This window comes from Seriola aureovittata, chromosome 1 (genome assembly GCF_021018895.1).
Source record: "Seriola aureovittata isolate HTS-2021-v1 ecotype China chromosome 1, ASM2101889v1, whole genome shotgun sequence".
NCBI classification, from domain to species: domain Eukaryota; kingdom Metazoa; phylum Chordata; class Actinopteri; order Carangiformes; family Carangidae; genus Seriola; species Seriola aureovittata.
Genome location: NC_079364.1, coordinates 10,209,523 through 10,236,973, shown reverse-complemented (window position 1 = coordinate 10,236,973; position 27,451 = coordinate 10,209,523). Strand labels below are relative to the sequence as shown.

Below are 27,451 nucleotides of genomic sequence, written 5' to 3'. Positions count from 1 at the left end.
GGAGGGAATGTGAACAGAGTGATCCGGAGTACATCAAATAAAATACTGTCTGATAATATTACAGTACATGTCCATGTTGTTTATCAAATGATCCTATTTTTAAAGATATTTAATATCATTCTTCTTCTTCTTTCAGCCTAATATTCAGTTCAGAGTTGTGAAGACATTTACTTTGCCTTGTTGTGGATCCATGTCTGCTCAGTTAGAGCAGCACATATTATGGTCTAGATTGAAATGTAGATTTGTCATCTGTGAACTCTACTCTAGCATAGTGAAACAAAAATAGGTTTCAAGATTAGTAATGCTGTTAAACAAAATTAATTTCCCTACTATGTCATGTAAATTATAAAATCAGACAATTTTTTTTTCTTTTTACGTGGCAGTAGTGAAAATTGGTGTGGGAATTATGTTTCTGTGAAAGTGTGGGTGTCACAACACCCACAACATCGACAGGTGCAATGCGCCTGGACAGATGCAAGACATTTGACTGACTGACTCACTTAGGACAGGGCCATATATTCTGTGGAACCAAGGCTAGAGAGCAGGGGTCATATAAAAATGCAAAGATAAACATCCACCAGTAATAAGAAGACATGTACAAAGCTTTAATCAAAGTTAATTTTCTATCAAAGATTCAATCAGGTTACAAAAGTCACATGAATTTTATCAAAATATTACATGGTATAGATACATTATTTATTTAGATGTATTGTCTATCATTTTATACAGTGACCATGCTATTTACATGACATTATGTGTGGTTTTTGTTGGATATTTAAAGATCTTCACAAGTAATTTAAAATTTCTGACCTAAAATTTGACCAATGCCTGCATGCACAATATTTTGAGTCACTGTGATCCTTCAAAATGGTAAAAACCAACAACAACTTGTCTCTTCCTCTTGCAACAAACTGTTCTGTAACATACATTGTCCCTCTCAATAAAATCATAATATAACCAATGTTCTGGTAAAATACTTGTATTTCACTCAAACAGCATATAAATCAAAAACACTCATTACATTATTTGATACAAATATATTGTGTGAACAAACAGATATACATTTTCACTGGCTGAGCATCAAGGTTTGGATGAATTTGTTTTTTTTTTTTGTTTTTTTTTTTTGTTTTTTAAAAGATTAGTTTCAACTGAAAGGAAGATCAAATTACTTTATTTTAAAAACTTAAAAGCATTTTTCTTTCAAATATATACCATGTTTACATACATAAGTTTTTCCCCCCCTCACAGTAACTGTGTATTTAATGTTTCATGGATATACAGTACATGGAATAAAATCATGTAATGCCACTCAAGTGAATAAGTGTTCTTCCACAGTTTGAACAAAAACAAATTGTGGTGCCAGAGAAAAGCATCTCGCTAAAATATCTTGGCCTGCAACACAAAAAACATAAGCATCAAATAAAGCTCATTATATACATGCTTCTAAAAACAGATGATTTTCAGTGCATTCATGCTTGCCCTTCAACATTCTCAGTGAATTGCTTCCTCAAGGTGTTTGCACACACATTAATACGTACATGCATGCACGTTAACATAAAAGGATACATAGATTATAACTCATTATTCCACTCACTATTTTGAATAGGATGAATGGAAGGACTTACAGTCCAAACACACTGCAGTGCTTTTTACTTAGTACAAACAATATACAAACATTTACATTACTGGTCCAGTACTATTTTTGTTTCCTTATTAACATAAAAGAGTTGAGACATTTCTTGCCCGAGTAAAACCTCAGTCTGAGCTTGGTATCTATTCAATTCAATTTTGTTTCATTTGTATAGCGCCAGGTGTAAAATCTAACCGTGGAAGAGTTACTAAAAGCAATGTATTTATATATATATATATATATATATAGATATAGAAAAAAAAAAAAAAAAAAAACAAACTGTAAGGTTGCATTTGTGTTGCACGTTGGTAACTTTGGTTTAAAGGATGTCAAGAATGTGAAGAGATTTAGTGATGCATGTACTTCCAGTAGGATATAGGCAATAAAAGCGAAACATTGAGAGAAAGGTTTTGAGGTTAAACAGGTGATAATTACTATGTTGTAATTACCATCTTTAGGCCTGAAAAAAAAACAAAAAAAAAAAAACGGGGGAGATAGAAGGTAAGTGTGGACTTTGTTTAGTATGATTGTTGTGCATGAAGTAGAAACTGTAGATGAAACATTAAGTGTATTTAGACTTTACGTTAGCAGGTATATTCATTTATTCATGTTCATTGTAAAATCTAACAGTGGAAGATTTACTAAAAGCAATGTATTTGTATTTATTTATATATATATATATATATATATATATATATATATATATACACATACATATATATATATATACACATACATATATATATACACATACATATATATATATATATATACACATACATATATATATATATAAAAACAAAAAACTGTTGAGGCTGACCTTTGGGGGAGCAGGAGATCACAGAGTCTGTCACGTCAAGGGTTTCATGGTTATATTGGTGTTTAGAAGATTATCTATATTCTTGCAGAGATTTAGTGATGCATGCATTTTCAGGAAAATATAGGCAATAAAAGTGAAACATTGAGAGAAAGGTTTTGAGGTTAAACAGATGATAATAACCATGCCCTGATCAAGTTAGGACATAAGCAGCTCAAGTTCTGTCAGTCATTCAGTGAGAGACTTGCTGTATGGAGAGGACAGTGTGTGCGGCTGTGGTTTGGAAATTGTGAGAGAGTATTTGAAACAGCAGAGAGAAAGTATGCTGGGAATGAGACAAGCATTAATGAACGAAAGAAACAATTTGTGCGTCAATGTATGGAAGTTGAATTTAAAAAGATAATGGCAATTAAGAAAGCAGGTCAGATAGTAGACATAAAGGACTCTCCGATTGCGATAAGGTAATTGAAATATCTAGATAATGCAATAAGGCAATATCAAAGTAATGAAGGTGTTACTATTGTTTGGACTGAACTTACTAAAAAGCAAACAGGAGCTATTCTGTGTCATATCTTATGTGGAGATGTGGCGGAACTTTGTCTGGAGATTCAAGCTGTGTTTGACTATAATAGAGATAGGGATATCCAGAAAACAGAACAAGTGGTTGCCCCACTTTTGGTGATTGATGATTAAGTAATGGATAAACCTCTCACATTGGCTGAAATTTCACGCATCACGCAGGATGCACCACAACCATTAACTAATCCTCTGGGATTTATGAATTGGTGGACTTCAGCGTTAATGCATGGATCTATGTCAGGCAAAGATGTGCAATATATTTTAACAACTTTAATGACCAATATAACAATTGATACTCTGAACGACAAATGTGAATCTTTGGATTTTGATAATGATGGTCCGGTAGCAGGAGCAGCCACTTTGGATGAGAAATTTCCATGGTTAACAATAACACATAAGAAGGCTCATTTGGAAGAACTTAAGAAATTTTTGATTGAAAATGCAACAGCGAGTCAAGATGTGACACGCGTGATTAATTGCAAAAAGCGGTCTGATGAGCAGGTTTCTGAATATGCAGACAGATTGAATGATGATTAATGGTTTAGGACCACAAGAGGCATACACCTTAAAATTGTCTGCTCCAGGTGTGTTTTCAATAAGCCCTGTAGACTTGTTAAAGAAAACAAGGGAGTTAGCTGTAATTGGATTATTTACAAACTCTAAGACAAAAATGCAAGCTGTGCAGTGGAATCTGATAGTGGAACAGATGAATGTGATGCCAGTACAGGATAACATGATAAGAGACCGTGGTCGTGGATATGAGCGACAGCAACGGGATTTATCAGATTATAGACCTGGTTTTGGACGTCCTTTTCAAAGAGGATGTGATTATGGTAATAGACAAAATTGGAGAACACAAAGAAGTTCTATGAACATATGTAATTATTGTCAGAGATTTGGACATTGGTCTAAAGATTGTGAACGGAGGATCTTAGATCAAGAGAGAGAAAGACAAGAAGAGGGAGAGAGAGAAAACCAGTTGCAGTATCATATAACTTCACCCCCTCCAATGCAAGCCCCAGTACAGGCCGGATACAGACCCGCTTCCTTCATGTGGATGTGATGGAATAGAGATTAACATTCCTGCAATGAAAGCCTATCAATTACTTTTAAAGAACGATTCGAGGTGTCGCGAAGCTGCATCTGTTTTGCTAAATTCTGATTTTGTATCTAAATTGTTTACTGTTGAAGGAATTCAGGAGTTGGCTGCTTGTCACACTGCTGTAGCTTGTAGAATATTGACTATGAAGCCTACTGATAAACCATTTTTGGATAGGTTTCTGCATAGTGAATGGTTGCAGGAAATTCCTCAGATTTTGTTTGTGTCACCACACAGACTTTTGTTACTGTGGAAAGATGTTGATGATGAAATAGAACCTTTTGTCTGTGCGGTGAAACAAGACATGTCTGAAATTGACATGATGCTTGAGTCTTGTTATCAATTGTTGAACAAGGTTCCAGTTGAACAGGAACAAAATAAAAATGATATCGTTTGGGTGTATGAAGACTCTACATATTTTTTTATTAAAGCGTTACAGAATCATGTCAAGCCACAAATACAGACAAGTGACAATACAGAGGTCTTATTGAAGCAACCTTCAGTTTTGGCCTCTGTCCTATCAATATTGTGGGCCCAACATGAAAATCATGTGGGATTGTTAGATGTGGAACCATATCAAGCCAAAATTAATTATGCCAAATATCCGGTGTATGTTAAACAATATCCCCTCTCTAAAGGAAAAGAGGAAGGAATTCGACCGGTTATTGAAAGTTTATTGAAACAAGGAGTTATTGTGAAATGTCAATCACGAAATAATACTCCTATAAACCCAATATTGAAACCAGGGACTAAGAAGTACAGATTTACAAAGATTTGCGCAAAATTAATGAGTCAGTATTTCCCTTAGCTCCAGTGGTGCCTGATGTTAATGCAATTTTGGATGCAATACCTGCCAGTTCTAAGTGGTATACGGTTGTGGATTTGTGTTCAGCGTATTATTCCATCCCAGTGCATTAAAATACACAGGATTTATTCGCATTTGCGTATTGTGACTGTCAATATCGATTTACACGATTGAGCATGGGGTATGTTGATAGTCCAACAGTTTATGCAGCTGCAGTACAAGCACATTTATCTAAATTGGTCTTGCCTGGTTCATCTGCGTTATTACAGTATGTGGATGATATTTTGGTTGCATCACCGACACAAGAGAATTGCATCAAAGAGTCTCTTGCCTTGCTGACTCATCTGGCTACAGGCGGACATAGAGCATCACTTGCGAAGCTCCAGTTTTGTCAGGACTCTGTCCATTATCTGGGATATGTTCTGAAAGATCGTTCAGGTGACAAATACCAACAACCAATCAATGCAATAAAAGGAGATTCGAAGACCAAAAACAAAGAAGGAAATGCTTTCCTTCCTTGGACTTGTGAACTATTGCAGAGCATGGTTACCGGAATATGCGACATGCTGTGTTACGTGCTGCTACACTAAAAGAGACTCCTACAACTATTCAGTGGAATGAGGAAATGAAACATGCTTTTCGTCATGTGAAATATATGCTGTGTTCTGCTCCAGCTCTGGGCCTGCCAGACTACAAGTTGACTTTTCACCTCTATGTGGCAGAGGTAGGAAATGTGGCTGCAGCTGTGTTGGCGCAGATGCACAGGGAGAGACCAAGACCAATAGCCTATTATTCTAAAATGCTGCCATTAATTGTTAAAGGCATGGTCTCTTGTTTGCGTGCAGTGGCAGCAGCGGCAATAATGATAGAAAAGGCGCAGACTGTTGTACTGGGACATCCCATGATTCTTCACGCTTCTCATGCAGTTGTGCATTTGAAGGCATTACTTCAGGGTAAAAAGGAAGAGGATGTTGATATTGATCATGATTGTATGGACTTAATTAATTCAACATCCAGCACTAGAGCAGATTTGCAATAAACGCCGTTGGAAAAGAATGACATGGTCTTGTATTGTGATGGGTCATCAATGCGTCCAAATGATAAGACAATTTTGGCAGGTTATTCAGTTGTGAATGACGCAGGGAAATGCATAGAATCATAATTGCATTGACAAGAGCGTGTTTGTTAGCAGAAAATAAAGCAGTAACAATTTACACGGACTCTAAATACACCTTTTCAGCTGCATGATTTTAGTCAAATTTGGGAAAACTTTGTGACAACAGCAGGAAAAGCCGATTCAACATGCGGCTCTTATTGAGGAATTATTAGCTGCAATGATGTTACCATCACAGATTGCCATAGCGAAATGTGCAGGACATGCTAAGGAAGATTCACCTATTGCACGAGGCAATAATTTAGCTGATGCATGTGCAAAATATGCTGCGTTGCATGATGACTTTCTGTCATGGATGAATGTTACACTAACTCTGACACAAACTTCTGAACCCACGTTCACAATTAATGATCTCCTGTTATTTCAACAAGTTTCTGATGTCGAATTGAAATTGTGGAAAAGGATGTTATAAAGACATTGATGAGTTATGGAAGTTTAGTGATTGAAGGATAGCTTTACCAAAAATAGCATATGGCCCATTAATTGCCCATGTGCATGGGGACACTCTCAATTATAAGGGAATATCAGAGTATATTTCAAAACTCTTCTTTACAATTGGATTGGAACAACAGGCAAAAGATTTTGTTAACAGGTGTTTAAGTTGTGCTCGATGTAACCCAAATATTAAAGCACCAAAACACGACCATTTGCCCCCACCAAGTGGACCCTTTCAACAATTACAAATTGATTTTACACATATGCCTTAGTTCAGGGGTTATTCATATCTTTTGGTAGTTGTGGATAGGTTTTTCTAAGTGGCCAGAAGCCTTTCTGGCTAGGAAATAAAATGCACAGACAGTGGTTAAGTGTTTAATGGAACACATAATTCCAAGGTTTGGTGTGCCTGTGGGAATTGATTCAGATAATGGCACACCTTTTACATCTAAGGTTACAAAGCTATTAGCTAGTGCAATAGGAATTAAGTGGACTTTTCATATTCCTTATCACCCACAAAGTTCTGGACAAGTGGAACGCACAAATAGAACAATTAAAGATAAATTGATTAAGTTACATCAATCAAGAAAAATGAATTGGCTTGAAGCCTTACCAATTGTTCACGTCAATTAGAGCAATTCCAAATCGGACTACTGGTTTGTCACTTCATGAGGTAAATTAAAAAGACAGTCGATTATCGCATGATTAGGAGTAAAGTCCCTACGTTTGATTTAGGGAGAGTTGAACATGTTCCTTTAACAGAGTTTGAAATTCAATGCATGCTAGTTCCCCTAATGACAATAGGTGACAAACATTTTTATATTAAATCAGGTCAAGTATATCACGTTTGAATTAGGCATGATAAAGCTGTTAAACTATGCATCTCCAGAAGGAGAGGAATTAAAGTTAATTCCTAGAACTTTGATAGTAGCAGAAGTTCCAACAACAGGCTTTTGCAATGAATTGTGGAAAAATATGACACCTAATTTCCTTGTCCGCAGAGATGCTGAACTATTAATGGGTTATGATCAACTACGTGTGAGAATGGTGGAGAAGAGTCCTCCTTTGATTTGCATTCAACCTTTAGGGGGTCAGAGAATACATAACTAAGGGATGACGATGGGCTGCCCTAAAACAGTGTATGCTGATCCTAGTTTGATCATTCCAGCAAATGAGTGTATTAATTGGATATGCAGTTTAAATGTATAAACATATATCCCTGATAGATGGCATGGCAGTTGTGCACCATATTGGACATCCAAAATAGATTCATTCAATTCTATTGTGTTTACAGAGGATAACGATGACCTTTCTAAGGGACTATCAGCAGGACTAAGTATGTTTCAGGAAAATGATAAGGATTTAGTCTGTGAGAATTTGATTTATCATTTCAGTCAGAAAATCCAGTTGCTTCTAATTTATGGTATCAGTTCATGACTAGGAAAGTGATAAGGATCCCTTCTAATTCTTGTTATGCATGTTCAGTAATTCCACAATCAATTAATCAATTATTTAATAATGTGGCAGTCCGATTAAAAGGCCTTCGTGGAATACCATCCTTTTGTGTAATGGCATTTCAAGTTGTTTTACAGACGCATCCTAGTGTTGGTGCGCTTTCAGGGTTTTCTTTTACAGCTAATAGACCTATTGTAGTTGTACAGTCGTTGAATCTACAGTAGATGGAGGTATTATAGGTGTACAAAAGGCTTAGGGAGAGTTTCACAGAATGATGAAGTATATCATTCATTCTAATATTACAGCATCTCATGGAAATAGGAGTCCACCTTTACAAGGTTGTCAAATATTCTATAGGAAACACATATATAATGTACCGATGGATCTGGCTCAAGTATCGTCTCAGACTCCAGCAAGATATAATCAATCAGCAATCTTTGATGTTTGTATTGAAGGAAGACAGGGAGACAGGACAGCAGGAAGAGCGACAGAAGTAGGAGAAGTCCCTAGTGAACAGTGTACAGTGATTGTGGATAATTTAGGAGATTATATGAGACTGGTAAATTTAGGAGTAGTGGTGACTCCGGGTTTTTATTGGTGTTGTGGAGAGCATGTGTGGACTTCATTACCACCGTATTTTAACGGACAGTGTGGTATATGTACACTGAATCAATTATTGTATATTGTGCGACCTGTAGATTTTTTGAAAAGTCATAATGTATCAGGGAAGGCAAAAAGAGACATTCCAGAAATTTCAGGATATATACACATCTTCAAAAGATCCTCAGGGTTTGGCAGAGAAATGTTATGACATGGGAGATGATTATACTATTGCTGTTCGTATCTTCTGTCAGAAGAAGGAAAGGGGAATTTGTCGACAGCTCTTAAAAAAAAATAAATAAAAAAAAAAATAAAAAAAAATCTAAAAGATTCAAGAAAATATTGTTCGAATTAATAGAGAAGTTCATAAGTTGGTTGGCAACTATGGAAGCTTTAAAGGATTGGGATGGATAACAACGATATTTAGAGACAACTCAATTCTTGCATGGTTCGTGAGCATTTGTGGTCCTATTTTATTGATTTTCTTAATGGTGATTCTTGTGTTAGGCTTCCCGATTCTTCGTGCATTGATCATGAAATCTATTAATTTGATGACTAATATTACAATGGTTCAGCATCCTGTACGTAAAATCTGAAAGAGAAGCAAAGGAGGATTGTTAGCACCTCTAGTTTAGCCACATCATCATCATCATCTGAGGAAGATGAGTAGATAAGTGTGGACTTTAAGTCTTTTTGCAGCAATTGGACTGGGGGAAGAAAAAAAAAAAAAAAAAAAAAAAAAAAAAAAAGGGGGGGGAGCTAGAAGATAAGTGTGAAGTGTGGACTTTAAGTCTTTTTGCAGCAATTGGCCTGAAAAAAAAAAAAAGGGGGGGGAGACAGAAGATAAGTGTGGACTTTGTTTAGTATGATTGTTGTGCATGAAGTAGAAACTGTAGATGAAACAATCAGTGTATTTAGACTTTACGTTAGCAGGTATATTCATTTATTCATGTTATTGTATGGAAAGGAAAACATCAAAGGAAGAATTAAGTGAATAGAAAAGAATATGTGCCCAATGCAAGCTTGAAAAGGCGACCGCCTAAAGATGGCTGGAGTCATAGGGGAATTTTCCCTTTTCAAAGGGTTTTTCGCCCCTATTTGCATTGAGGAATTTGATATGTTATGCATGTGATGTCAAATGTTATTTCTTATGATTATGTTTGAGTTATTGAATAGATGTTCATCAACATGTAACCTCAGCCCCTACAGAAAAAAAGGGGATATAAAAAGGAAGGATTGTAAGGTTGTATTTGCGTTACATATTGGTAACTTTGGTCTAAGGTTGTTAAGAATGCTGACCTTTGGGGAAGCAGGAGATCACAGAGTCTATGTTATGGTTATATTGGTGTTTAGAAGATTATCTTGCAGAGATTTAGTGATGCATGCATTTCCAGGAAAATATAGGCAATAAAAGTGAAACATTGAGAGAAAGGTTTTGAGGTTAAACAGATGATAATGACCATGCCCTGATCAAGTTAGGATATAAGCAGCTCAAGTTCTGTCAGTCATTCAGTGAGAGACTTGGTGTCCCCAGCACCAGATCTGTCCTTTGCGCACAAATAAACCAGCCAAACTGAAGCGTTAAGTTGTTGGTCTGATTTGTACACTTTTCCATCTCGCGGTCACAAGAAATCATCTTTTCAAAAACCCAACAACAAATCAAAACTTTAAAAACATACAGTACAGTAGACCTTATGGAGAGGACTCAGAGTCTAGTTTTCCCTCTCGATGAACTGCAGGTGGATAGGGGCAGCAGGGCAGAGTAGGCCATGAGTTTTGGCTTTAACATCAGTAGAGAGAGGAGACACGCCAATGTGGAACCTTTGAATGAGCTGCACAAGGAGCAAAAACACAGATGTCAATCAGATTGTATGACCTGTTTTAATAGTGAGGCATTGTCTGTGAGTTCATTTGTACGTGTGGTTATCAAGAACCCAGACATCTTTAGTACCACAGCTGGGAACAGGTATACTTCCTGATTCAAAAATATTCAGGGACTGTGTGATTTGGGATGTGGACAGTTGGACCCATTTGTTTGTACTGTTCATACTGATGATTCAATAATGTAAATTTTCCAGGAAATGGCTCAACGAAACCCTGAAATACCCTGACATACAGATGATCAACAACTGGACTTGTTTAATTTAGTGTTTAGGCTTGCTAAATGTGACTAAAAAGGCCGGAAAAGACGACAATATGGACCATTTAATTAGTATTTCCTACGATTTCTCCAATATTACATAGTAAATGTTTGTTGAGATGGTTTTCTTTATTTTTTCTTATTGTTGAAAATGTATAAGCAGCATTCTGCATGCCTTTATGGCACCTTGTAGGGTTGGGCGTAGTTGTTTGCATTGACACTATAATGAAAAACTTTATTTATTCGTGTAAGTGGATATATTTATAGACATGTCTGAAGACAAATTCTGAATGTGTGTGTCTAGCGAGTGTGTGGAGAGTTGATAAATTCCCTACCCTTATGAGAGCGAGATGCATCTCTAACTCTGCTATTCTCCTGCCAATGCAGCTCCTGATGCCGTAGCCAAAGGGAATCGAGCCAAAGTTGTCGACGCGATCTGTGGAATCTTTCCGTATCCAGCGATCTGGTTGGAAGTCTAAGGCATCAGCAAAGGTCTCTTCTTCCAAAGATGTGGAGTAGTGGCACAGAGCCAGCTGAGTCTAACAAAGTCAGAAAACAGAAAAATGTCAGTTGTGTAATGAAAACAGCTGTGCTATTGTACATGCATCTGTACACACAAGAGAGAGCGAGAGAGAGAGAGAGAGAGAGAGAGAGAGAGAGAAGTATGAGTAATGAGAGATCATGTTACATCTGGTTCCACTGTAATGTTTTTGGCCGACTCTTATGGTTACACTTTTTCTTAGGCACATGCACACTCCAGAAGACTCGCATCTATTATGTCTCTCACAGTCTTACCCCTTTGGGGATGAAGTATCCGCCCACCACCAAGTCATCCTGGGTAATCCTTCCGTTGCCTGGGAGAACTGGAAAAAGCCTGCTCCCAGGGAGGGGTACACAAAGACTGTTATTCAGCAGCACTATACATTGATCTTCTCACAAAGTTCAATTCTAACAGAATGTGAAAGCCACACACAGAGATAGAAAATTAACAAATTAAACATACTCATGTGAAGATACTGAACAAAGCAGTTAGTCAGGGACAGAAAACAGAGAAGACTGAATAGAAAAATCAGCTCAGTTTGCACCTGAGAGTCTCTTTGACCAGTCCTCTGATGAGAGGCAGACGGGGGACATCGTCAGCTGTGGCGACTGTCCCAGGTCCCAGAGTCCTTGTCACTTCCGTAAAGATTTTCTGCTGTATATGAGGATGCCGCGCTAACAGGTAGCTGGCCCATGACAAGGTGAAGGATGTCTATGAGGACAGAAAAGGGCATTTTGACACATTTGTTGTATATATTCCTCTTTGAATGTGTAGCAGATTAGTGTCATTCTTTTGCTTTTCCATTAAATCTCTGTGGAGATGTTGCCATTTCTCTTTTGCAACAGGTCTGTCCTCAATTCAAGCTGATATAAGGAGTTTCTACAATGTTGCGTAAGTGTTGGGAAACAGTGAGGGGCTTTGAGGGAGAGGGGGGCTAATTCCACGTGATGAGCTGACACTGAACCTCTCCACCAGCTGCAACCTCAGGCCTATATCCCTCATCTTACATCACCCCCAGGCATCCATTCTCATGATTAAATGCACTCAGCTGTACCACACTTAACAGCATTATAAGTGCGGTTCACATCACATGTAACGAGGATACAGAGTTTAAAATAATGCTAATTAATTATTATCACTTCTACCTCATTCTCTCCCTTTTCTAATTTCCTATATGCCCTTGCTGATCTCACTGTTTCTCTCCCCACACAATGGGCTCCCTCTCCTAACGCTTCCCACACATCTTGAGCTTTCCTCTTTCCCGTTAGACACACCCTGATTATTTTCATTTCCTCTTTCCTCCTTTGCAACCACTCTACCTACTCAGTTTCAGTTATCTCACTGTTCTCCATTGTCCCAATTCTGACTCACATGTCACTAACATTCAAATTTCAATGACGTGGGAAGATGAGCAAATGATATGGAAATGGGTGTCATCTTTTCTATATTATCTTTCACTGGCTGTACTGTACGCCTCATTACACCAGCCCACATCTTACTTCTTTTCCTGGCATCCTTTTCTACCCGTACGTCATGACATATATGGATATCAGAGGGGCAGCCTTATTTTTTGCTAGCATCACAAAAAAGACCCCAGAGCTCAGTCTAATGTCAGTGTATCCCAGTGGACTAACTAATGATCAAAAGAATTATCTACCCTTGTATATGCCCCACCATCCTTTTCACTTGTGTCTTCCACCTCCCTCTTCCCATACCCTGCCTCAGATTCTCCCTCCCGCTCTGTCATCACCCTCTCCCCATGTAACCCGACTTGCTCCTAATCAGCCCCAGCTGGCACAGATGCTGGCAACACCTCAGACAAAGCAAGAGAGGAATCATATGATAAAAGCCCATCCGAACACAGCTCTAAAGTGCTTAGGCCTCTCCCCTCAAACCCCGCCTCCCCACATCTTGTCTTTTCTAACATCCATCGTACACCCAACTGTTTTTGTCCTCCTCCTCATGACATGCTTTTTTCCGAACAGCGTCCCTCTACCTCAGGCCCACCCCCTTACTCTCCCCCTCATCTCACCTCTGCCCAGTCTGTGCTATAACTCTGGCTGTGGCTAACGTGTCTTGACAGCTCTTGTGTGCGCTGAGTAAAGGCAAATGCACTGAGGGGTCAGGTAATGGCTCAGCTAAGCCCGACCCCCTACCGGGACGTGGCCGTTCAACAAAAAAACACACACCCTTTTATCCCGTAGCCCCTAGCTCAGCACAAAACACTCTACAATCATAATTCTTATTAATCTGACAGTACCCCAAACAAATTAGGCAGTAACTGCGCACATGTGCACACAGTAAGGACTCCGATGCAAGTGTAAACACGCACATACCAAATGTGAAACAGTTGGAAAAAACATTCTTGGTGAGCAAATATTCTTTGATTTTCCTCTTTCTTGTTGAACTGTGCTGTGTGTGCATGTCTCTGATGGTCCAATGGGCTGAGGCACCAAATATGAAAAAGTAACATCCTGGGTCCAAATCTGATCCAGGATGTTTGTTGTATGCCATGTCATGTTCCTGCTCCCTTCTAGTGTTTCTTATTTCTGTATTCTTTAATCTGCCAATTAAAAAAGGTAAACAGCTTCCACAAAAAATGGTTCTTCAGTGGCATTAAACCAACAGTCTTAATTATTTCAAAGTGTTATCCAATTGAGTTCTAATGTGGAAACATACCAACACATAACACAGATGTCTCGTAGAGGAAAAAAAAAAAAAGGACAAAAGCCCCCCTGTGTAGATCTAACAGACAGAGACAAATGATGAGAAACTAAATATGAGTGAGAACAAGTTTGTCAGTGGGATACTGTGTAACCCCACGATTCACTGCCTTGACCTGACGCTGGCACAGCTACACATGCACGGATGTGGTGCCAGAAACCCAACCCTTGAAACTCAACACTGACTCAGACACACACACACACACACACACGACTCCCAACTGCTCCACCTCCTGCTAAAGCCGCATTCACTGCACCTCCACACACACAAACACACACCGTGTCGACCCCGGCCAGTAGCATCTCCGTTACGTTGGCGTAGATCTCCTCCAGACTCATCTCCTTGGTAATGAGCATGTGTGTGAGTAGCCCCCCCTTCACCTCCTTTCCCTGCTCAAGCTGGGCCTTGATCTCTGCGAGCCTCTTATCAACGTGAATAAGGCCTGAGATCAGACAGAGACAAAGAGGGAGGGATGAATGGAGAGGGGAGGAGGTTAGGGGCAAGTGAGGAGGGAAGGGGACGTGAGGGAGGATAGTGAAGGAAAGGAAAGAGAGGAGAGAACAGGTTATATAACAGAGGGACCCCATACTCGCACAGTCCCATGGTACAGCAGTAGAGATTTATATGCAAATCAACATTCCTTTCTATTGATGCCAGGCTATTTATAAAAAATAAAAAGCTTGCAAATACTTAACCAGAACTACCACACAGAAAGCATGATCAAACATGTTTACATTGAAAACTATTATAATGGTTTTAAACAGAAGAAAGAAAGGCCTTTCTCCTCACTCAGAGAAAAAAAAAGAAAAAAAAAAAAAAAAAAAAGAAAAAAAAAGGACAGGAAATCTAAAAGGGGTGTTACACCAAATTTACACATGAAGGTCAGTTTATTTGTCATTGAGAGTACTATGTCTGTGAAAACAGTTGCATAATGACTTCTGTGGCTCTGGAGAAACTTCAAGTCTGAGAAAAAAAAAAAAAACTCCTGGTGATGGCTTTAGGGACATCTTGGCTTGGGAACTACAAATTCATTACAAAGCCTCCGTGGCTTCCAGTGTTTTTGGAGATTGACCCTTATTAGGGACTATAAGCAAAGATAACTCTTCCTCCTCTGCTTTAGTTTTCTTTTTTTAATCCATCTCTTGTGAGTCTCCCAACTTGGAAGTGTGGTGCTGAAGTGCTGAAACACCTATTTGATATGAACTTACTGTAGTTACTGCAGGCACACAGTTCACTTGAACACAAAAGTATACTGAAAGACAACATGCAAGTATACTAAAAACTATTTATGTGGGCCCTGTGGTGATAAAATTACTAGCCATACACTACTTACTGAATTTGAAGAGGCCATCCCAGGAGTGACAGAATTCCTCCCACGGTTTGGGAATGACAGGCCGGAGCCACTTGGGGATCGCCCCGGCATACATGGTTGTCTTGAAGGAGCTGAACATGAGGTGCAGCGCACTGATGTAGTCTTGGGTTTCCTGGGGAATATTATTTTCCAAACAGCCAAGTCGGCACTCGTACAAAATGGCTGCCACACCTGTAAGGACAAAGGAAGAAGGAGTTTCCGTAACATTTTAAGTCGGAAAGCTACAGCAATGATTCCTTACTCATCATTTGTTTCTTGTACATCAGTGGTTTGTACATTTTGGTATAGTGGGAACTTCGGCAGTTGTCAATGGATTGTTTCTACTTGACAAGCATCACCATGTGCCATTGAATAACATGGGGTGTGTATTGTCGTTTCTCTATCTCTTTTCTGTTCGCTATTACCTCTTCCTGCCTGCCCTCTATTCTCTCTGATGGCCTAGATCAATCTCCTACTGCACTATCATTTTCAAATCCATCCAATGCACCACTTTCAGCTCACTTCACACCCAAACGTTCACAGGATCTCTACCAACCTTCCATGGCATATTTGAAGAAGAGGTCATTCATGTTCAGGACAGTTGCACCATCAGACGCCTGGGTGCGCAGAATACAAACTCTCTTGATCAAGTCGTCTACCACTTTGTTCACGTCATCAGAGAAGACGGCTACATCACGGGGTCGCATGACGAGCTGTCTGAGCACGCTCCGCATCTTCAGCCACTCTTCTCCCTCACTGCGAAACAGGATAGAGGAGACAAAGTGGATGTAGACATATAAATATAATATCCTAGATTTGATGAAGAATGATAGTAGCTGTTGTAAAAGTGTTGTGCTGAAAGTACAATATCTCAGAGTTTACAGATACAAAAGTTTTGTGCAGTTCCTTTCCACACTTATGGAAGCTAGAGTGATTATCCTGTCTTCCTCAAAGTCATTTATTGCATTCCGACTCAAAGATCAAAAGGTTGCAGGAGGACTCACGCTGAAATGAGGCCAGTGGAACGGCCTCTCATGTCTCTGTACTCCTTCCAGGACTCCATGTTGGCTCTCTGAGGGGCCATGCGCTCGGCCCTCAGCACCTGAGCCACCAGGTCACGGTCTGCGATCGAGACCACCAGCTGGGGGCCGAAGCGGGACTTGAAGATTTTTCCATACTTCTGTCTATGCTCCATCTATAATGCAATATTGACAACTATTTAGTGGACATTTTTCTTGATTGAAGTCACTTTGATAGAAATGGTTTCTGGTAAATGGAGAAAATCCAGCAGTAATTTCACTTTAAGACACCAACGCTTTTCTAAATTCGAAATGCAATTACAAATAATTGCTGATAGTACATAATCCAATTTGAGCAGACAAATGTAGACTGACTAATTATGTTAATGAAATGCATTTCAGCAGAATATTGTTGTATGCCAGCCAACGCCAACTGTGACATTGTATCTCCAGTAGAACCGGTCTGTAACAATGGCATTATTTATATCTTAATTTACCCGACTACCTTTATTTGTTTGACTTATGTTCTCAGTTGTTGTTGTTGTTGTTCTTTGCCTCAGTCATGACTTTTCACATACTGTTTTAAGTGAAGCATCTTTAGATACACAGTATAAAAATGTGTTCATGAGCAACTACGCAATCTCTGTCACTAGGACTAATTTCCACACTAATGGATCACATCATGGACAGTATAAAACACATGACATTCATCTGACTTTTTTTTTTTTTTTTTTTTTTTTTTTATAAAACAAAAGAGCAGACTGCATAGGGTAAGTAACAAAACAGGAACTTTAACACTCTTTCGCACGAGTAAATCAATGACACAAGTCTTGTTCTGTCGTATTGATTGACACCTTTGATTGACTAATTAGCACATTTCACACTTTTCAGCTTCAAACATTTTCCACAGATTGAGACCAAAGCGCTTTCTAACAAGATTATCCGCTGCATCTTGCAATGGAAAAAACACTTTCAGTGTTTTTTGTAACTCACTTAAGGGCAATTACTAAAATAACATACCTTGGAGTGGAAAATTAACCAGCGATCAAACCTCTGGTGCGCTTTTACGCAACGGTCTGTGCCATTTTACGCATAGGTGGCGAATTTGACAGACGCCGAGAATACACAGGCTCTTTGCCAGTGGTGGAAAACACAAAAAGCAATATTTCATCTGTCAAACAAAATGAGAAGCACATATGGATACCATTACCTGAATTTCATGAATTCTGCTAAACCCGTCTCTCCAGAAGAACTCGATCAAGTTGGATAGAGTGCTGGGTCCGGGCATCTCCTTCAGGGTCTTGAAACTGGGTTTCTCGCCGACATCCGCCGGTGTGATCAGTTTTTGAGGTATGGCCTCTTCTCCAGCCGCGGAGATTCCCAAAGCTTCGCTGGATGCTGACTTGTGTAAGGCGCGTAAAATGAAGAACAGCTGCTTATTTAGCCGGTCGCCTTGAAAACTTTTCAAGTATGCAGTCGTAAAATGATTCAGGAATGCCATTATCTGGATAATTTTCAGTGTTTCCGTCAACAAAACAAACGATATATGGTGGGGTCTTTTAAAATTCTAAAAGCGCAGAGTTAAAAATTACAAATGCATGCTCCCTGCACGTGTAAACGCAGTCCTCCTTCTGTGATACTGAAATGTTGGATGGGGTTTTTATTGAGGAACGCTTTTAAACGGATGCTTGTACAACCTCAGAAGTGGAAGAGGATTGGATGTTCGCTGAAACAGAAGGGAGGGATAACTCTGTATTCGGGTGTGGGCGTTTCCCCAAAAAAGCTGTTGGGTTCATTCTTTCATCGGAAAAGGAGTACATTACAACGTGCAAGTGCCACAGTTATATCACACTAATTAATCAGCCTGCGTGCACACACACACAAGCACACACACACACATACACACATTGAATGAACATTAACGTGATTACCTTCACGTGTTTGCATTAAACGAAAGTCCAGCCCACAGTCCAGCTCATGTAAGCACACAAATCATCAGCTGCTTACACCTTCATATGTAAGGGCTCAGTGTTTTGTTAATGTTTAGCAGCCACATTTAAAGTAATCCTGGTGGACTGTATACAGTCCTTGCAGGCGGATTACAAAAAAAAGCTATGTAGGCCTGGAGATCATATGGGCATGATATATCTTATGTAACATTTCTCTTGAACCTGATAGGCAATTCAGCCTCTCCAAAAGATAAATGGTCAGCCAGTGCTAGATGATAGTTCAGAAAATGTAAAATATTTGCACAGTATTCATGTCTCTGTTTCAGAACTTGGGTTAACTTTTGGTGTTGACCCTCTTGACTTGACCATATCTTGCAATGGACCTTTAAACTCTAAATGCATCGCTACTTTTGAACTTTATTACCATTCTGAGAAATTAAAGTACTTGAGCTAAGATAGCCATTTTTACCATCTAGTTATTAAATACAATCATATTTTGAAAAAAAAAAAAAAAACACGTAAGGATATGAATCTGTGTGCTTCATATCCTTTTATTAATCATTTTTACATTTTAACTTGTGAAACATTTAGTCATTGTCCATCCTTTAAACTTCACGTCCTTATCTCAACCAACACGAGAATTTGAATCTACCTATTTTCTTGTAGCTTCTTCCAAGCCAAAAGGTTAAGGCTCAACACTTGAGAGGACACAAAACACAGACTGGACTACCAGGCCAGAGAAAGGGCCATTCAGGGGGAATCAGGACCTGTGGTCTGGTGAAGGGTGGCTGGGCAGAGGTGGGTATTTTCCCACACTCACCATTTTGGCAGCTTGCACAAGGCACCAGGCTCTAGATGTGTTTTTGGTTTTTTTTTTTTGGAATATCTTCAAGTCATCAACAAGCAGAGGAAGTAGACCCCCCAAACCGTCACCCCTCTCTATCCCCAGCTTATACTCATTCCAAGTCCAAGAAAAAAAAAAAAGGCTCCAAGTATTCCCTCCATTCAGTCTTCAGGCATAATGCTATGTTTTCTTTACTCAGCCAAATTCAAATAAATTGGTGTACTGGGAAAGAAGATGTGATGTGTAGCCAGTGTTGACTGTTGCCACTATTAACTGCTGACAGGAACTGTTATTTTGTTTATTTAGGAGTTTGACATTCTTTTGTACCACTGTGGATAAAAGACTGGTTTTAATAATCTTCAGTTCAGTTCAATTTCAGCCTCCTGCAGTTACTCATGTATAAAACATAGAGCTTTCATTCTTTCATCATCTCTTCTTGTGAAATTTTATATTTTCTTAGTATGACACCTTTTGATTGTTGCAAAGTTTAACCAATTTCAAATGTAAAAAAGGAAATTCCAAAGACATTTTTTTTTACAAAAACACATTTTGCAACATTATAGAGAAGAAAATTCCAGACCAAAACTTATTAGTGAACACTAACACAGAGAACCATTAACAGATTTGTGATGTTTTAATGTGTAAAATGTAGCCACATTTACCAAAAGCTGTACTGACAGAAGTCCACTAAAAAATCATTTTCCTCCTCAAATATTTTTCTCAGTGAATCAACCACCAGCAGCAGATACAACACAGGTTATTCCATTCACTGTTAAATGACTGAGAGCTGATCTTTAGTTACTTCAAGCGCTAATTTGTATTAGCTTCTGTACCTGTATCTGATCCATACTACAGTAGCCATTTACTCTCATCTTACATGCAGACATCTGTGGCTGAAATTTACTGCAAACAGCCCTTAAGTGTTGTGTAATTTAGCTTGAATATCATAAACAACGCCTAATTTTGTTTCAGAGCAGGCCATGATTGGCGAGCTGCATCTCTGCAATGCAACACAGATATAAAAAATTACACAAAAGCAAACTTTTTTTTTTCCAACAGTAGTTGACACTTGGACAGCATTTGCAATGTTTGTCAGATGTTTCACCTGCAAATGTTGTGCATGTAGGCGTTTGAGGTTCATCCCGCACCTACGGGCACCGTTCCCTGTATCCTTATCAGATATACCAGTTATAAAGGTCATTTCAACCAACATCACCAGCGGCTACCAGGAGGAAGCAATATTCAGTATATCTTCATTAACTTAAGAAAATATTCAGTTTCAGGTCATTGCTTTCTTCTCCAGACCAGCTGGACTACCTGAACCTGCTGCTAGTAGTCTGATGCTTAGCCTCAGTATACACTATTGTGCCCCAACTTCGTCCTATTGCCCTATTGCAACTGAAGAAGTCTTTAGGTGTCAGGGTCTGAGTCAGTGCATCTACTTTCTGAAGCGCTTGAACAGTGGATGAACGCTCTTGGCCAACGCAGAGGCTCTGCTGCTTCGGCTTTGATATTCCATGTAGACAGTGTCATCTGCACCTGACATGGAGCTCATGGTGCCTGCTCGCCTTGAGAACTGATGAAGAAGCAGGTAGGGATAAAAAATAAAATGAAAATAAAAAAAGCTGAGAATATTGTAATATACAAGAGCACAGTTGCAAGCATGCAAAAGGCAATTACACATACGTGTTCTAAGTTTGGCAATGGTCCTCACCTGTGGTCGTGTGCCCACCTCCCCTGCCACCACTTCCTCCTCAGCATCCAGGTCTGAAGCAGCAAGGACCTTCTGAAGCAGCTGCTGTTGATCATCTCTGCTGGAGAACATTAAGTCCTCTTCCTCCATACCTGCCAACTTTGTGATGACCTGAGAAAGAAGAGGAACATGCCAACTTAAAAACAGTATTTGTTTATTTATGTTTGCAATTATGCAATTAATGCATTTTTGAATGTTGCTAAAACTTTTTTAAATTACTTCCTATTTCACTTTGTCATTCCATGTGAACACCTAATAAATTTGCGTAGATCTTTATCTACAGAAGAACAGGTGGAGCCTTCTTCTGATGTAAAATATCTCTGTGAGTGAAAGATGCTTTTTCTGAAACCAGTGACTTTTCTGGTTCACTCTTAGTTTTGTCCTTCCTATTGGCTGTTGCCAGAATCACTCTCAGATTTCACTGTTTGTGAATCTTGGATCACTTCACCCTATAATCTCAGCCAGACTTGATCTGATGAAACCAAACACTTCGGAATACATAATATCAGGTTCTGGTTAGCCTGGGGGAAGTGTATTGACAACAGCAAAAGAAAAAGGAAAATCCTATTTCTTTATTTAAATAAACTAAGCTTTTTCAAAATTGATACCATAATTAAATCAGGTTGCCCAAACCTAAGTGAAATGAACTTTTAGCCCATTTAGGTTATATGTCTAAATGTGACTTGTAAGAGAAACCACCTTAAAGCTGTATCCTTGGTCCACCAGGAACCTCTGCCTCTTGGTGGAGTAAGCCATCTCCTGTGTGTCCTGGGACACCAGTGAATAGAAGTACGCATTGTACTCCTCTGCTACCATTCCTAAACGGGCAGACAGGTGGGGTGAGAATAACTGTATTTGTCCATGGATGGAGAGAGATTAATGTCAGCATTTGTCATGTATGAGCAAACAATCCCAATTTTTTTTTTGTTTTGTTTGGACCTTTCTTGGCTCGTAAGACTCTCCCAAGCCTCTGGGCCTCCTGTCTGCGTGATCCACCGTGGGAAGAGATCTGGATCAAAACATTGGCTTCTGGCAAGTCAAATGAGGTGTCTCCAACCTGTTTGGTAGCAGAGATGTAGTACAAATTCACAGTCATGAAATAACAACACTGTATTACTGTGCAGGACAGCATGCATTTACATGCTTCTGATTTTCTCTTACACCAAGAATCTTTGACAATGTGCAAATAGGGGTTAATCTTTCATCTCACTCTTATCAAGCAATAAAATGTCAATCAGACTACTGAACTAATAAATAAGTAGCACACAGTCTGTGCAGATTACTAAAAGGATCAAAAAAAAAAAAACATTAAAAAAATTGCATGTGCCATAACATGAATATTGACTGAATCTGATTTTTATCCAGTTATAACCGTGCATGTAAACACACTGATAGACAGAAAGAGCCCTTCTACAGAGAGGAGGCAAATGTTAGTTGTCTACAAATACTAGTGTCCCTCTTACTGCCCACCAGGGGGCACATGGTGGCTCAAGGAGCCCAGTCCACTTTACATGTAGTAAATCCTCCACAGATTGACTGGTTTACCTTGGAGATGAAAATGGTGTTGATCTTGGGGTTGTGTTTAAAGTTCTGTAAAATCTGCATACGTTCCCCCTGAGAGGTTGGACCATAGATGTAAGGCCTAAAGTCGACAAAGAGAGGAAAATTGAAAACATTAAGAAATCTAATGTAAAAAGACAATTTACAGAAACAATTCAGTTGTTCCCACTGTAGATAACCTACTTGTTGAGGCGAATGGCGTATTCCTTCAAGGCAAACACGTTGTCAGCAAAGACAATGATCTTGTCATTGCGCCGCTCATGAAAACGAATGAGAAACTGGCAAGCACGGAACTTATTGGGGTTCATAGTATAGAGAAGGATGCGCTTCTTCGTCTTAATGGCCACATATTCTCTGTAAAACTCGGGAGACATCGGGCACCACACCTGGAGCACAGGCAATACATGGTTCAGACAGTGCACACTAATCACCTTCGACATTTAACACCCTCAAAATAAATAAGCCATGGTTTGCATCAAAACTGATGTTTATGTCCCTTATTTTCTAGTAGAATACTACAAGACTCACCTCTGCGCACTGGACTTTGGCAATGTAGCCATTGTTCTGCAGTTCCATCCAGTTGGCCTCGAACAGCTTAGGCCCAATTAGGAAGTTGAGGTCCACAATCTTGTCATCTTCCCTGACCAGCGTGGCAGTGAGCCCCAGTTTGCAGTGAGCCTGGACAATGGTCAGAACACGACGAAACATCTTGGCTACAGGGAAAACACAGAATCATTATGTGAGCGTGTTGATTGATCTGCCAGATATGTGTCTATATCCCATTGTATCATTACATCAAAAATATTCGTAGCAACACTGGAGGGTAATATTTCCTGGAAAACTAATATAGTGCAACAGCTCACCAGGGATAGTGTGCACCTCATCCAGGATAATGAGTCCCCACTCCTGGCTCCGCATCCACTCCATGACCCTCTCAGCCTCCCAGGAGCGCTTGGTGGTGTGACCCAGCATAGAATAGGTGCTGATGGCCACCGAGCAGCCGATGGGTTTGTCCTTGGCGTCGGAGGTGAAGCGGCAGATCAGAGAGTCATCAATAGTGGACCACATTTTGAATTGGGCCTTCCATTGCTCCACTGACACAGAGGAGTTACCCAACACCAGGCAGCGTTTACGCACCGTGCACGCCGCTGTCACGCCCACCAGCGATTTGCCAGCTCCTAGAAAAGCAATGGGGTAATAAAATAATTGAGACATACAAGCTTTCTACACGAGATTTATGTTACAAACACGTGGTTTCCTTTGTGTTTTTTCACTCAGTGTTCTGTCTGCAGTAAACCAGCTGTCTCACCGCAGGGCAGCACGATGACCCCGGAACGAGCGCGTCCATTCCCAAACATCTTGCGCAGACTCTTTTCCTGGTAGGGCCGCAACACAGCAGTGGGCTTCAGGTCTATGTTGATGTCTGGGTTGACAGTATCATTGCGAAAGTCGTACTCTGCTAGGAGGGGGTACTCCAGCTGAATACAGCGCTTCTGTAGTTCTTCAATCATCTCCTACACCAGATTAGAGAAGAATAGTGAATAAAAATATGACTGAATTTGTTAAGCAAGGTATTTCATTTAAAATAAAATAAGAACACACAAACTGTGGCTTTAAGACACTAGTTATAAAATATACCGTCTATTGCACTGGTTTACCATATGGTTTAGTTTAACTGCAAATCACGCACACTCATTTTACAGTTGACCATTTTATAAAGCATTAGGCAGCCAGGTTTATCTGTGCAATATAAAAACCAGCATGAGGAACCACCATGAAATGCAACTGCCATTTTTTCAATATATTCTGACAATTTAAGCAATCACAAATAAGAAACAATATAAATCAATAATGACAATAACTGTTAGTTGCAGCCCAAGACAATAACGTTCAGAACTAAATGATGATTGATGATGATACTCCTGTAAAAAAATCTCAATTAAAACAGAAAATCTGTTTAAAGTCTGATTAAAAAAATGGTCAGCAGTATTGTTAAGTATGTAGTAGTGTACCTGGCGAATCTCAAAGGACACAGTCTGAGTCTCCTCCTCCTCCTCCTCTTCTTTATCCATTTGCTCATAGTAGCTGAAAATGTCCTCGGGGACCTGCTGGGTTGAGGTTTGTCCCTCGCTGGGCTGCTGTGAGGTGGAAGTGCCTCCCTTTTCCTGACCAGACTTGGAGATCTGTCAGACAGACACACAGAGGGACATATGTTGCATGAATGACCGGGACAGCATGGCCAGCAGGAAATTCAGAGTTATTTTGTCTCATTATTGCTATTCAATTAGATGGTAGTATAATTCTATAATTTCCCTTGTGCCGTCAGTCTTGTTTTGTTAAAATACGTAAATAATCTTATATCTAAGAGTGACTATACGCAGGTTGAAAATCCTGGTTGTGCTGCTACCTAGCAGTAGCTGCATCATCTGTCCCCAGCATGTGAACTACAGCACATTACACTCAGATAATAAATCATTTTATATGTGTGTGTGCGAGTAAAAATAGACGCTGCATGATATACCGCTGACTTGCTGTGGATGACTTCAGTAATAAGCTCAGTGTCTGCTCCATCTGCAGTACGGAGACGACATTCACGGATCACGTTGTCCTGCAGAAGGCGCTGGATCACATCAGGGAAGGCACTCTCAACAAAATACCTAAGGGTAGACAGGCAGCACAGTTTAAAAAAGAGCACTGAAGTGATGATTAATGATGCAAAGATAGAAGGAATGCTTGATGAAATTACTTTACCTATTGTGCTTGAGCACCAGCTTGACTTTGCCATAGCTCACTGTGCAGAGCTGAGAGATAGAGAGGGATTAAATGCAGTGATGAAACAACCAAACCGTGCACACAACATTAAAAATAATACATTTGGAAGACATTTCCAATAACCCTTCCCTGCCTCAGTGCTCAGTCTGACCTTAATGAACTGCACAATTCCATCAGGTACAGATGTCTTGCTGAGTTTCTGCAGGTACTCCACAATATCAGAGGTCTGCAGCCCCACACTGACAGCTGCATACAGGGAGTAAGCCGTCAGCTTGTACTCATGGATGTGGTTAGGCCTGCACACTGGCTCTGCAATGGCCACCAAGAAATCCTGGGCGTACTTATACACTGGTGAGAAGGCTTCCAGAAAAATGTGTCCATCTGGAGCCTGGAGGAGAGAAGAATGAAATAAAAGAAAAGAACATGACAACAAAATACAAGAAAACATCCATTGGAATATTGTTTTAATTTTTTAAACTGTCTCAAGTGAGTCCAAACATGTCTTACCACCCAGAGGGGCCGTGAAGAGTGATCATTCTTTAACAACATCTGAACACGGTAGTCTTTGGCTCCATACTCATCCAGTTTTGTACTGGACTCATCCACTTGTTTCCCTGCAGCAGCAGGTATGGCCTCCTGAGACTCGCCTCCCACCACCTCTTCTTCATCATCTTCCTCCTCATAGAAACGCTTTTTGGGCCTCTTCTCTGTAGCCGACCATAAGAGTTGGAAACCATTCTCAGTAATAAGATAATAATATATTAGTATAAATTCCCTTGTTTTAGGATTTAAACACCACTGATAAAATCAATGACTCTTTATAAATCAGTATATCCGTCCCTTTACTACAACTGCTCTGCTTAGTAACAATTTTTCCCTTTTGATACTATGTATGGCATTTTAACATTACACAGGTTCATGTCCATCTGTGTTTGTGTGTTAAAATGCGGCCAGAAAGTCTTTGAAGTATCATTTTTGCCATTTTACGTGGTGTCTATCTCATCAGTTACACCCATATCTGTGAGTTTCAGTAAAACTTTTCCTCCAGGCACTCGAATTTTCATCTTTCAAATGGCCACGAAGTTAACGTTAGCTAATGGCTAGCTTGGTAGGTTAAAAACGCAACATCAACAACTCACCACGGTCTCCTTTATCCCTTTTACCCATCTTACAGACTTTTAAATAAGCAAATTCTTTCAAAACATGTCAGATTTATCTTCATAACCATCCATATGGCCTCCAGAACGTCTACAAAGATGGACTGAGGTGCGTGATGCTCTAGTTACGAGAAACCAGTACTATTGTTAAACAAGTTAAAGTATTACAGAAAATGACTTCCGGTAACCTTCATAATAAAAGACAATTGAGGAAGATTAATTTGAGAAGTACTTTGAAAAACAGACTTAAGTTTACTTGAGTAAAAGAACGTATACAACACTGTAAAAATAATCCATTACAAGTAAAATTCATTGATTATTTTCTGAATTTATCAATTGATTATTTGTTACACAGTTACTCAGAGTAATCCAAAGTGACACCTCCACAATACCTGTTTTGTCCTACCAATAGTCCAAAACTCAAAATTATTAAAAAATAATTAAGACTATTAAAAGGAATAGCAGCAGAGAGAGAAGCTGAAGTTGAACATTTTTACATGAAAAATAACTTAAACAATTATCAGTATTGCGGCTAAACTGGCGATCACTTAATAGTTCAATGAGCCGCAGTGGGCTAAATATGGAAGATAATTGTTGACGCGCACAATAAACATCCATTCTTGTTTTCCGAGGCTCTGTCACATTTATTACTTCATCATAGCGATGCAGCTCCGATAACTTACAGACGTAATATTAAAGATAACAAAACAAAGCACACAGATTTCATCATGTAATGTTTCAAAGCGAAGCGGTCAACAGAGAGTTTCACTTCCGACATTCACCCCACACCATGGTCCTAAGCCAAACGAGCAGGTGAACAGGTGAGTGGAGTTAGAAATAATCTTGGAGTACAACCCACAGTGACACACCCTCCACCAAAGTGCCAATGCAGTGTGCCCACACAAACCACGCCTGTGAATATGCAAACTTACATGTATGGCTCCTACAATCAGAGTAGTTACCAATTAATTTAATGAAATGAAAGGAAACAGAGGGTTTAGTTGCCAACCAAAATCTGAATGAAATATGTTCATTAAAAAAATAAGA

General features: G+C 39.4%; 2 protein-coding genes across 3 annotated transcripts; both read right to left on the bottom strand.

Moving 5' to 3' along the window:
- Nucleotides 1-584: 584 nt before the first annotated feature.
- LOC130171963 (cytochrome P450 27C1) lies at nt 585-18,223 on the bottom strand. Of its 2 annotated transcripts, none has more exons than XM_056380330.1 (10): nt 17,580-18,221; nt 16,355-16,545; nt 15,907-16,106; nt 15,333-15,542; nt 14,278-14,441; nt 11,820-11,986; nt 11,530-11,608; nt 11,070-11,273; nt 10,286-10,426; nt 585-1,392 (listed from the first exon to the last, which is right to left on the bottom strand). In XM_056380330.1, the coding sequence occupies exons 1-9, from the start codon at nt 17,868-17,870 to the stop codon at nt 10,307-10,309; spliced, it is 1,626 nt and encodes a 541-aa protein (XP_056236305.1). In that variant the 5' UTR covers nt 17,871-18,221; the 3' UTR covers nt 585-1,392; nt 10,286-10,306. The 2 variants fall into 2 exon arrangements, with proteins under 2 accessions (XP_056236305.1, XP_056236314.1); XM_056380339.1 differs by lacking the exon at nt 585-1,392 and adding an exon at nt 6,902-9,186 and having other exon boundaries at nt 17,580-18,223.
- Nucleotides 18,224-19,492: 1,269 nt separating this feature from the next.
- On the bottom strand, nt 19,493-26,545 carry ercc3 (excision repair cross-complementation group 3). The gene is made up of 15 exons (XM_056382286.1): nt 26,387-26,545; nt 25,755-25,954; nt 25,399-25,635; nt 25,227-25,276; nt 24,997-25,132; nt 24,488-24,658; nt 23,785-23,989; nt 23,339-23,653; nt 23,004-23,188; nt 22,659-22,861; nt 22,461-22,557; nt 21,855-21,972; nt 21,615-21,733; nt 20,877-21,026; nt 19,493-20,738 (listed from the first exon to the last, which is right to left on the bottom strand). Exons 1-15 carry the CDS (start codon nt 26,412-26,414, stop codon nt 20,601-20,603), a joined length of 2,352 nt encoding a protein of 783 aa, XP_056238261.1. The 5' UTR covers nt 26,415-26,545; the 3' UTR covers nt 19,493-20,600.
- Between the last annotated feature and the right edge of the window lie 906 nt (nt 26,546-27,451).

Coding starts and splice junctions, on each gene's coding strand:
- LOC130171963 (XM_056380339.1), bottom strand. CDS start 17,870: ATGGCATTCCTGAATCATTTTACGACTGCATACTTGAAAAGTTTTCAA. Junction 16,107..16,354: donor TCCACTGGCCTCATTTCAGC/GTGAGTCCTCCT, acceptor CCTGTTTCGCAG/TGAGGGAGAAGAGTGGCTGA. Junction 10,427..11,069: donor TGCATCTCGCTCTCATAAGG/GTAGGGAATTTA, acceptor CTCCTTGTGCAG/CTCATTCAAAGGTTCCACAT.
- ercc3 (XM_056382286.1), bottom strand. CDS start 26,414: ATGGGTAAAAGGGATAAAGGAGACCGTG. Junction 25,133..25,226: donor CTGGTGCTCAAGCACAATAG/GTAAAGTAATTT, acceptor GTCTACCCTTAG/GTATTTTGTTGAGAGTGCCT. Junction 23,654..23,784: donor GGTCATCGTGCTGCCCTGCG/GTGAGACAGCTG, acceptor TTGCTTTTCTAG/GAGCTGGCAAATCGCTGGTG.